Source organism: Vombatus ursinus, unplaced genomic scaffold (assembly GCF_900497805.2).
Source record: "Vombatus ursinus unplaced genomic scaffold, bare-nosed wombat genome assembly UNPS02014768.1, whole genome shotgun sequence".
Taxonomy (NCBI): Eukaryota; Metazoa; Chordata; class Mammalia; order Diprotodontia; family Vombatidae; genus Vombatus; species Vombatus ursinus.
Window position 1 is genome coordinate 12724802 of NW_020954546.1, and position 11657 is coordinate 12736458.

The window sequence follows — 11657 nt, forward strand, 5'->3', positions numbered from 1 at the left end:
ATATATATATATATATGTACACATACACATACACATATATACAATACACACACACACACACAAAATAAATCCAAAATGGAACTTCCAAAGCTGTGTTTCTTTCTGGTCTCTGTTCTGTTTTTGTCGGTGCACTTAAAAAAATGCACAGTGACTATTTTCTTTCTTCCCCTTTTCCCCTTCCCCTCCCTTCTGCCTTTTCCTTTCCTCCCTTTTCCCTTTGCTTCCCTTCTCCCTCCCTTCCTTCCTTCTCCTCCTTCTTGTCTTTCTCTCTCCCCCCCTTTCTCTCCATCCCTTCTTCTCTCCCTTCTTTTTGGGAAACCCTATCCCTAGCCCCCCTCTCCTTGAAGAGAGCTACCATGTCCTCATTTTCTCCCTGCTAAACATCCCGGTTCCTCCCACTAAGCCTCATATGCTGAGATCTAGGGGCACTTAGTCATTTTGGTGGCTGTCCTCTGAATCCTCACTACCTCGTCCATGTCCTTCCTAACCTCCTGGGCCCAGAAGTGAATGCAGAGCCCTAGAGGTGCCCTGAGCAGAGTCTGATGGGGCTTTCAGCTCCCTCCCCGTGGATGCTCTGCCTGTCTTCCAGGAGCCTAGGGGAGGAGTCTCTTTCTTCACTGTCATATCACGCCTTGGGCTTGTAGTCCACTAAAACTTTTCTATCTTATTCAGAGGAACTCATTTTTGGACCCCAAATGTTAGACTTACACTTATCCTTCTGAAAAGTCATCTTATTAGGTTTGTCCAAGTATCCTAGGTTGTCAAGAGCCTCTGGGACCCTGATTCTGTCTCCCCGCCCCCGTTAGCGATCCCTGCTGGGTCTGTGTCATCTGCACATTTCATCTGAGGCTTTGATAGACAGATGGTGAAGACACAAGCCTGAGCTCACCTCCTTTGAACCCAGCAGTCTTTTCTCTCACCCTGCCTTGGTGCTCCTGGGTCTAGGGCAGAGAAAGCCAAGATCCCCCTGACATCCTCCAAATGCAAATGCATTGCCTACTCATCACCACCTGCTTCCTACAGGAAGCCTTTCTAGATTTATCCTAGGTAGGCTTGTAAGAAAGAGACAGAGGAGACTAGTGGAAGGAGGTGGTGTTGGAGTTAGGAAGACCTGAGTTCAAATCTACCTTGACCACATCCTGGCTTTGTTATCCTGGGCAAGTAACTGAAATCTTTCAGTACTTCAGGCAAATATCTAAGACTACTGGTGTCCATCTACATTGGTAGAGAGAGTTCCTAACTGGGAACTCCTGATAACAATGAAATTCATTAACATTTATTAAGCACCAACTGTATGCCACACACAATGCTGAGCACTGGAAAAGCACAGTTAAAAAAAAAAGGATACAAGTAAAGAGGGTAATAGGAATCCAGGATCCAGGATCCAGAATCAGGATCATAGATTTCAAGCTGGAAGAGAGCTTAAAGATCATCTAAATTTTCAGAGGGGGAAACTGAGGCCCATAGTGGTGAAGGTATCATCCCCAGTCATGGGGGCTTAGATTCCCATCTAAGCCCTCTGCCTGCAAGTGTCTCCTTTGTAGACTGGGCTTTGTCTCTGTCTACAAAGGATGTGCAGTCTCCCTTCTGAGAACGAAAAAGTCATGAGGTCACAGGGCTAGGAGAGGCCTTAGAAGCTGTCAGAGGGACCAAGCCCGTCACCGAAAGAAAAGGAAGGCCAGGAAGGTGAAGGTGACTCTGCAGAGTCAGGATCTGAACCCAGGCCCTCGGCGCCCAAACCCATTGCTTTAGGTGCCTAACCACACAGCCTCTGGAAAAAGAAAAGGGCCCCAGCTTGGACCACTTACCCCTGAAGCAAAGATGGCAGGGTTTCCGCTCTCCAGCATGTTCTCCAGCTCTTCACTCGTGGTGGTTCTGCCAGCTGTATGTAGCAGGGAACCCAAAGGAGGTGAGACAGACATCTTTCTGTCCCCCTCTCTCCTCTCCTCTGCCTGGTCTCCTTAACCCTTCCCAACCACTGGGCCAAGGGCATGAGAACTGCCCACCCCTGCCAGCCCCGCTGTGCACTCACTGATCTCCAGCTGCCTTTGGATTCGGCCTTTGCAACGCTCCCTGTAGTCAGACTGGGTGGCGTTGTACTCGGACATGACCTCCACAAACTTCCGGGACAATGTCGAGTGCTAGGAGACAGCAGGCAGGCAGATGAGCTTGGCCTCTGCTGGCTGGCTGCCAGCTTTTGGAGATGACCCGGAGCCAAGTGCTCCCCCCCATCTATCCCATGCCCTCCCCCCCTCACCTGTGTCTTCCGAATCCTCAGGTCTGCAGACGACCTGTTCAGTCCCTCTTCCTGCTCGATGCTCTGCTCGATACCTAGGGAGGAGCAAGGCTTGTGGTTCAGTCTTACACCCTGAGGCCCACTCCCCACCCCCCAGGTCTCCCCTTCCTGCCAGGCTGGAGAGTGAAAAGCACTGATCCTCCCCCACCTTCACCCGACTTCAGGAAGGGATATAGACTCATAGGCTGGAGATGAAAGGGACCAAGTCTCTAGCTTTACAGATGAGAAAACTGAGGTGTAGAGAGGGGAGGTGACTTGCTCAGGGTCACAAAGCTTAGTAATAAATTAAAAAGAGAGGCAACCTGGAAAAAGCACTGACTCTGGGGTCAGAGGAGCTGGGTTCAAATTATTCCAGAGAGCAATGGTTACCACCTGTGTGACCTTGGGCAACTCACGACTTCCTGGGGTCTTAGTTATCTCATGTGTAAAATGGAAAGGTTGGTCTAGGTGACCTTTGAAGCTCTGGGCCTCAGTTTCCTCATCTGTAAAATGAAGGGGGTGAACTAGATGACCTCAGAGGCCCAGTTCTAAGTCTAGGCTTGTAAGTGGCAGAAGCTAGAAAAGAGCCCACAGCTCCACAGGTCACAAGACTGCTCTCGTGACCCCAACACAGACTCAGAACCAGAGGACATCGGTTGGAATTTGTTATTCAGTGGTGTCCAACTCACTGTGACCCCGTTTGGGGTTTTCTCAGCAGAGATACTGGAGCGGTTCGCCATTTTCTTCTCCAGCTCATTTTACAGATGAGGAAACTGAGGCAACAGGTGACTTACCCAGGGTCACACAGCTAGGAAGTGTCTGAGGTTGCATGTGAACTCAGGTCTTCCTGACTTCAGGCCTGGTGCTCTATGCACTGTGGCACCACCTAGCTGCCTTGAGTCAGTTGGAAAGAGACCCCCCAAAATCATCTAGGCCAATGCCCTCATCTTATAGGTGAGGATACTGGGGGCAAGTGACAAGCCCAGGGTCACACAGTGCATCAGTGACGGACCCAGGACTCAGACCTGGGTCTCCTGAGGCCCATTGCAGCTCCTCCCACTCATCTGACCAAATGAAAATAAACTAAAACACAAAACCAGATAATAACACTCCCGTCTGCACAATGCTTTCAGGGTTTTAAAAGCGCCTTTCTTACATTATTGGTTGTTAGGTCTAGAGCTGGAAGGGCCCTCTGAGGCCCACAGAGGCTAAGAGAGTGTTACCTTGCAGGGTTACCTTCTTTCTACTCTTGGTACCTTAGGGGCAGCTAGGTGGCAATGGATAGAGCTCTGTGTCCATAGTCAGGAAGACCTGAGTTCAAATCCAGCCTTAGACACTTGCTAGCTGTGTGACCCTGGGTAAGTCACTTCACCCTCTTTGCCTCAGTTTCCTCATCTGTAAAATGAGCTGGAGAAGGAGATGGCAAACGGCTCCAGGATCTCTGTCAAGAAAACCTCAAATGCGGTCATGGAGAGTTGGATAAGCCTGAACAATATTACATATATATCATTTATAGAGCTATCTATTTACAGGTAGACTTCCCTATTAATATTTAAGCACCTGTTTTTGTCTTTTTTTTTTTTGTATCCCCCAGCACTTAGCACAAGGCCTGATGTACAGAAAGCAATTAATAAATGTTTACTGATTGACTACAAGATCACACAAGGAATGATAGGGGTAGAACCAGGATTCAAATCTAGGGCCTCTGATTCCAAATCCAAGGTTCTTTCCACTATACCACGCTGCTTCCTTTGCTTACCCATGGCACCAACCTGCCCCTAAGTTACCAAGTTTGGGAAAGATTTCCTAAAAGGTTTATGTTTGCAAGAGCTTGGAAAGGGAGCAGAAGGTGAGGTTGTATGCATCCAGAGAGCCCAGAAGGTACACATCTTGGTAGGATGGGTCTCACTTTAACCAAATCCAATATATGAAAATAAAGGAGGAGGGAAGAGAGGGAGAAATTTACAAAAGAATGCTTCTTTTTATACAAGGAGCTCAAGGCATAGTCTTTTTACATCACTAAGAACTACCTCCCCCCTTTTCACAGTAAAAATAGAATTTGATTCACACTCAGGGGTTCAGGAACCCAGCAGCAGCATGAAGTGAGGCAGACTCATCTAGAAACAGTTGAGGGCTCCAAAGGGTGCCCCACCCCAACCTCCCCCCTCCCCCCTCCCCCCATCACATACTCACTCTTTAATTTGGATCGGACTTTGTTGGCAGTCTTTTTTATGTCTGACATGAGTTCTTCCAGCTCTTCTTTTGTCTCTAGTGGTGTGGGGAGGAGGAGGAAGAGGAGATAGAGTTCTTAGGGCTCAGAGAAGTCCACTACCAGCCCTGCTCCCTCCCAGCCAGGCTCAGCCTGTGGGGTGAGGAGGGAACTCAAAGCAGGAACTCCTGGGTACCCTCTGGTGTCTCTCACTCCATCCCCAATCCCCCAACCCCCACCAGTGGAATTTTGCTGGGGAGCAATTTAAATGGCTCTTAATCAAAAGGTGAATTCTCCACCCAGGTTTTCTGAGGCGCCACCCCCTTATTCAGCACCTGGGACAGGGACCGGGGCTACTGGCATGCTTAGCCTTTTAGACAGCAGAAGAAGATTTCCAAGGCAGCTGGGAGGGGCTTACATTTCCATTCTAGTCTCCCCCACCCCAACTCCCTAGTATTTTTGTCCTCTGAAACACTTTTGCCCCTCCCTCCCCCATTCCTTCAAATAACAAATGAGTGGGGTCTAAATTTAAGGCAGGAGCAATTGTGGAGCGGCTGGCTTTGTAGGCACATTTAATTGAGGTTTGGTGCAGAGAGAGGTGGGACGGGTGGGGTAGGGCAATGCCCTCTGTGGCCATGGAGGGAATGGTCCCTGGATAGGAAGGGCCCCCTTTTCACCTCTTTACAACCCAGGAGAGGCCCTGGCAGAAGGCATAAGTGTGGGGGCCCTTGCCTGTGTGTGTGTGTGTGTGTGTGTGTGTGTGTGTGTGTGTACTATGTAGCAATGTCCTGTACCTCTGGACACCCTGTCCTTTAGGATGTCACTCCTACACTGGGCATACCACTGACACAGCCTCCTCTTCTTTTTCCCTCTCCTTGCCTGGCTCTAAGCCCTTTCCATTCCTCATACTTAGCCCCTTCTCTGCCATTCCTAACCCTGAGATCCTTTTATACCTCTCATCTCAGAAAGCTCCCATTCCAGACATCTACCACCAGGTACTCTAAGGGTGGTGGTGGTGGGGAGGTTCTGGAATTTGTGTTCCCTTCTGCAAGAGCCCAGGAGAAATCCTTTCACTTACATTCCAGGGCCAATTTCCTCTCCCCAAACCTCAATTAGCTCATGGAAGTAATCACACAAACGCTACTCTTGGCATGATGATGGGCTGGCTGTCTGTTCTCATGGAGAAGAGTGTGTGTGTTAGGGGCATGGAGGGCAGCTGAGTAGCAGAGCCTCAGAGAGCAGAAACTCCCCAAACACAGCATGGGAGAGGGAAGATTGGGAGGGGGGCAGACGGGAGTGGAAAACTGTCTCTAGGGGTTGGAGTGAGGACCAAAGAGGAGGAAGAGATGGCTAAGTAAGAGCCTTGTTACCCCTTAATGAGGGGAAAATTCATTTAATAGCTACACCATCAACTGGGCCTTCCTGTGCAAATGAAAAAGAAAAATAACAGGGCTGACATCCCAGTCCCTAGAGAAGGGGGGCACAGAACCATAGATGTGGAGCTGAAAGTGATTTAGTTCATTTCAGAGGAGGAAACTGAGGCCCAGAGAGGTTAAATGATTTTCCCAAGGTCACACGGTAACACAGGTAGGAAGTGGTAACCTCAGTTCCCTTCACTGTCCCCACTGGTCCTTCCCTTCCCCTACTCTCTTCCCCTCTGCTGCTTATACCAGCCTGGGCTCCCCATTTCAGCTTTGCTAAGTCCTCAAATGCTTAACTCTTTTTCCTCTACTTAGTTAAATGTCCTAATGGAGGAAACTGAGGCATGAAGCTCCCCCCCCCCCCATGCCAAAGCCTGGAAGGAAGGTCAGCCAATATTTTTAGCTGAGCTTGACTGACTCTTTCCCAACTCTTAGGGCTTTGGCTACACTAGCCCTCCCCCTCCAGGACCCTTCCACCTTGGAGGAAGTGAGATTTTGGCTTTCGTTATCACCAGAATCAGCAGTTTCTGTTCGGAGACCTGATCACACTCTGTGTGTGCACACAGCTGGGGAGGGGGGAGGTACATGCCTGTGAGGGTGAGGGGGTGTTGGAGGGAGGCAAGGGAAAGAGAGAATGTGGTTAGTTCGATCTTCTCCCTCCCCCTTGAGAAGCTTCCTAGGGAAGAAGGAAAGTTACAACCTTCACGTAAAACACAGACACACACTCCTAATGGAATCTTGCTCTTCTCTCCTCCTCATCCAAGGAGACATACCTGCATGCATGTGTATATGTAGACACATGCACATACATGCTATTAATGTAGTCCTACTCATCTCTCCTTCTCCCCACTTTTCCAAGGATGACATCTGAGGAATCTGTTCAATTCAGACCACAGCTGCTTCCTCCTCCTTGTCTCTCTCATCTCTCTTTTTCTTACTGCTGACTCCTTTTTTTTTTTTTGTTAGGCAATTGGGATTAAGTGACTTGCCCAGGGTCACATAGCTAGTAAGTGTTGAGTGTTTGGTTTGAGGCTGGATTTGAACTCAGGTCCTCCTGACTTCAGGGCTGGTGCTCTATCCACTGCACCACCTAGCTGCCCTCTTACTTCCGACTCTTAATAATATTTGGGACACTCCTCACCTACTTAAAGGGTTATCCTCCCTTCCCCCCTCCCCAGGAAAAATATCCTAACAATTAGTTACCCCAAAGTAGTGTAGTGGGGGTTGGATGGAAGTATACCCCATCTAGCATGTATTAAGCTCACAGGCAACATCTGGGGGCAGATGTGGCTCAATGCTAAAGGATATGGGGTTCTGAGTAATGCAGAAATCCCTGAGTTGTTCCTTGGTATATACCCACTCCAAGCTCAATGGGGCATATCCCAATTCCACTCTCAATACAATGGGAACCACAAAGATGATAGAATCAGACCTGGAATAATAGTCATAGCTAAATTTCATCTAGTTCTTTATACATATTGTCTCATTTCTAGTCCAACCCCTCATTTCCAAAGGAAGAAACTGAGGCCCTGAAATCAGATGTGACTTACCTATCTAGGGCCACACAGGCAGTCAAGTGGGAGAGCCAGGATTGGAATTTGGGTCTTCTGGCTCCAAATGGAGTTCTCTTTCCATTATATTTGTGATCTTTGGGTGGCTCTCCTATTCTAGAAGGAAACCCCTGCTCAGGTTATAGGACCTGAGGATTTTGAGATGTTAGAAGGGGTCTTTAGAGGTCATTTCATTTTATAGATGTGGAAACTGAGGACTAGAGAGGGGGAAATGATTTGCCCAAGGCTATCCAGGTAGTAAGTGGCAAAGGTGAGACACAAAGCCATCCTGTCCAGCCTTCTGGGGTAGTGATAAGCACTTCACAGCCAGCATTCTTACCACTGTACTGAGAGGCTGGATTGGATGGACCTCTGAGGGTCTTTCTAACTCTGTGATTCCAGGCTTCTGGAGGGATATTTAATGATTAACTGATTTTTCCCAAATACTCTTTCCAAATGCCCTAAAAATGGGACACATAAGAATAACAGTAGGGCATGGACTGTTTCGTATTTGTCTTTGTACCCCCAGCACCAAGAACAGTGCCGGGCGCATTAAGAAAGTTCCCTCACTCAATTCTGACTTTGTAAGATTCAGGGCTGTGCTTGGGGAACTGTCTGCCCATGACCACTAGAGAGTGCAGTGGATAGAGCTCTGGGCTTGGCATTAGGAAGAACTGAGTTCAAATACTGTCTCAGACACTGTCTATGTGACTCTGGGAAAGTCACTTCACCTCTGCCTGCCTCAGTTTCCTTATTTGTAAAATAGGGATAAGAACAGCACCTCCCACACAGGGTTTCTGTGAAGATCAAAAGAGATGACATTCAGTAGGAAAGGACTCTGTCAATCCTTAAAGGCTATACAAATTCTAACAATTATTTAAAGGCACAGGGTAATCAATGAATATTGGAGAAGGGCTGAGGGCTGGCAATGGGGGGCAAATGCCAACTTGGGGTGCTGGGGAAGAGGTCCCATCCCTGGGGCTCTGCTGCTGGGCTGTCCTCCATGTCCCCAGCACACACACTTTTCTCTATGAGGACAGTTGGTAGACCCAACATCATTCCAGTGCCCTCTACTAGCTGACGTGGCTGACAGGCAGCAGCAGAGAGAGCCCTGGCCTCTGCTGCCATCTGCTCCTCTTGGGAAGGGGAGGTGTGGCATGTGTGTGTGTGTGTGTGTGTGTGTGTGTGTGTGTGTGTGTGCAGCTACCTCATCAGCCTCCTCCCAGACAACACAGCTGCTCCCCTGACTCCAGGACAGGCAGACAGGGTGCTGCCTGCCAACAGGGCAGGAAGGACAGGAGGGCTGGGAGCTTGGTTGCCTGGAGAGCAGGGGCACAGGTTGGGGAACTCACTTCTGCTTGCTTCTCTGGGGTAAGGAATCTAGCAAAGGGGAAGAGGACCTGCCTTCAGAGACTTCTGATTCTTCTTCTACCTCCTAACCCTGCCCAAGGAGGCACAGTAGACAGACAATAGAAAGAACATTGACTTTGGCATAGGAGGACCTGAGTTCAAATCCCATCTCTGACACTGACTGCCTGGGTGACCTTAGGTAAATCAGTGATTCCTCCAGGCCCCAGCTTTCTTATCTGTAAAATGAGGGATTTGGATTGGATGGCGTCTGAGGCCCCTCCCATCTCTCCATCTTCATACTTAGCCGTGTGGCCCCCCGGCCCCATCTCCAGGGTCAGAGACCTTGAAGTCTGCTTTCTTAGGGGAGGCCTCAGTGAGGATCCTCACGCACGTGCTCCAAGTTCCCACCCCTACTCACTCTCATCAGGATTGGGGGCAGCAAGGATGGCGCTATGTTTCCTCTTCACCTCTTCCACATTCTCTGAGATCTTGTCGATGAAACCCCGGATCTCTTCCACCTGGGGAGAAATTTGGGGAGGGGACAAGTCAGGGTGAGAGGCACAGCTGGGCCCAACACTTGCCCTGGATAGATCCAGGGGGAAGGGGGTTGGAAGCAGCTTGGTTGGGAATGGAGTAGTGAGCTGGGACTGGTCCCCTCTGTGAAGGGGTGACACTGGCCCATAAGTCCAAAGAGCTGGATTCTAGTCCCATCTTTTGCTGTGTGACCTGGGGGAAACCATTACTTCTCTTCAGATAACTCTCTGATGGATAAATAGCTGTCCATCCATCACACCTTATGGGGTTGTTACAAAGATCACACTGGATCATAGATTTAGAACCAGAAATGACCTCAGAGCCCAGAGAGTATAATCACAGACAGACAGACAGTAAGCATCAGAGGTAAGATTTGAACCTGCTTCCCTGACTCTAAGTCCAGAGTAAAGTATTTAAAGTGCTTTGAAAATTAGAAAGCAGTAGACAGATTTCAGGTGGGATTCTGATTTCTTCTCTTCAGGACCACCTCTGATGTCTCCCTGAGGGTCTCCAGACAGCCCTTAGCTCAGCTCCTTCTCCCAACACTTACATCCATCTGAGTACTCAGCTCTGGGGCCCCCTCACCCCATCTCCAGAGCAAGACACCTCAAAGGATGCCCTCAGGGAAGGCTTCAGGAGGGATTTGTAGCCACATTTTTCCAATCACCCTTTACTCTCATGGTTTGAGAGCAGTAAGGAGGAAGGCTCTGTTTCCTCTTATTCCACATCTTCTGAGAGCTTGTTGGGACATATAGACAGTGCATGTGTGTACACACAGTGCATACAGGTGTATATATGCACATTGCAACAGACTCACGTATAAATACATATATGTATTATCTCCCCTGAGAGAATGTGAGCCCCTATAGGGCAGGGATTGTTTCATTTTTTTTGTCATTATCTCCCCCATGCTTAGTACTGTACTTGGCACATAGTAGGTGCTTAATAATTTCTGGTTGAATTAATGATGTAAATGAAAGGGTGTGTCCGAGCAAGGGTACTGCTCTGTAGGAGTTGACTCGGGGTCCCTAGGTGGGGCTGGGGATGGGGACAACACACTGGGCTCCCACCTGCTCAAAGAACTCATCCATGAAGCGGTCTCGGTCCACGGTAACGGTGACCTCATCATCATCATCGCTGTCCTTTGCCTGCACACAAACACGAGTGGATGCTTATGGAGGTGGAGGTGTACCATGCCCCTACCGATAGACCCAAGCCAGGGAAGAAGGCACCATTGGCACACACATGTCGCCCACCCTCCACTGCCAAAGAGCCCCTCTTAGGCTCCATGGCCCTATCCATTTCAGCCTGGTGCCCTTAGTGTCAGGCCACGGGGGGCTGCCTTGCGGTTTCTAAGGGCTGTGTGTAGGTAGGAGAGAGGAAGACTTGGCTGCCCCCAGCCTGGACTCCTCTGGGCTTAGTCCAGAGGACTCCGTTCCCTCATCCTGCAAGTGCTAGTGAGCTCTGCAAAGCAGGGTGGCCTGCTGCATGAAGTTCCTGTCCTAGCTCTTGGGGCTCTCTTGGCAGAGATCCTGGAGTGGTTTGCCATTTCCTTCTTCAGCTCATTTTACAGATGAGGAAACTGAGGCAAACAGGGTGAAGTGACTTGCCCAGGGTCACACAGCTAGTAAGTGGCTGAGGCCACATTTGAACTCAGGAAGATGAGTCTTCCTGACTCCAGGTTCAGCACTCTATGCACTACGGCGCCACCTAGCTGCCCAGTCCATTAATTATCATCAATCATTTGATAGAAAATAAGCCCCCTGAAGGCAGGGACTGTTTTGTCTTTGTCTTAATAGAGATATTTATAAAGGGTTTAGCATAGATCTTGGTATATAGTAGACACTTAATAAATGTTCCCTTTTCCTCTCTCCTTGTACCTAGTATAGTGCCTGGCACATAGCAGGTGCTTAATAATACAATAATAGCCAGCATTTTTGTAGCGTTGTAAGGTTTGCAAAGTGCTTTAGAAATGTGATGTTATTTGATCTTCAAAATAACTCTGAGAGGCAATTATTATCCCCATTTTACAGATGGGAGAATGAAGCCTAGAGGTGTTTAACAAATACTAGCTGATTTGTCTTTACTTACAGGTGCATATGTTGATATACTTGACAGAACTCATGGGGGAACAGATTGTTTTACTTTTGTCTTTGTATTCCCAGGGCCAGGCACACATTAGGTGCTTAATGAATGCTTGCTGGCAACATTAGGACAACATGGCCATCGCTCCACTAGGTTGGTGATGCACTCTACATACGTTATTACACTTGGGTCTCCAAAAAAAAGCCTGGGAAGGCGGAATCATGGGTGTTATC

At 48.8% G+C, this 11657-nt stretch overlaps 1 protein-coding gene across 1 annotated transcript in view; it reads right to left on the bottom strand.

Moving 5' to 3' along the window:
• The window catches only part of STX1A (syntaxin 1A), a 12742-nt gene extending 2297 nt beyond the window's left edge, over positions 1–10445 (bottom strand). The window contains exons 1-6 of the mRNA XM_027862315.1: positions 10410–10445; positions 9224–9323; positions 4469–4543; positions 2258–2331; positions 2033–2141; positions 1809–1882 (exon numbers count right to left, since the gene is read on the bottom strand). Of these exons, the coding sequence (XP_027718116.1) occupies positions 1809–1882; positions 2033–2141; positions 2258–2331; positions 4469–4543; positions 9224–9323; positions 10410–10430 (453 nt within the window). The 5' untranslated portion in view covers positions 10431–10445. The remainder of the gene's footprint in view (positions 1–1808; positions 1883–2032; positions 2142–2257; positions 2332–4468; positions 4544–9223; positions 9324–10409) is intronic.
• Positions 10446–11657: the final 1212 nt, after the last annotated feature.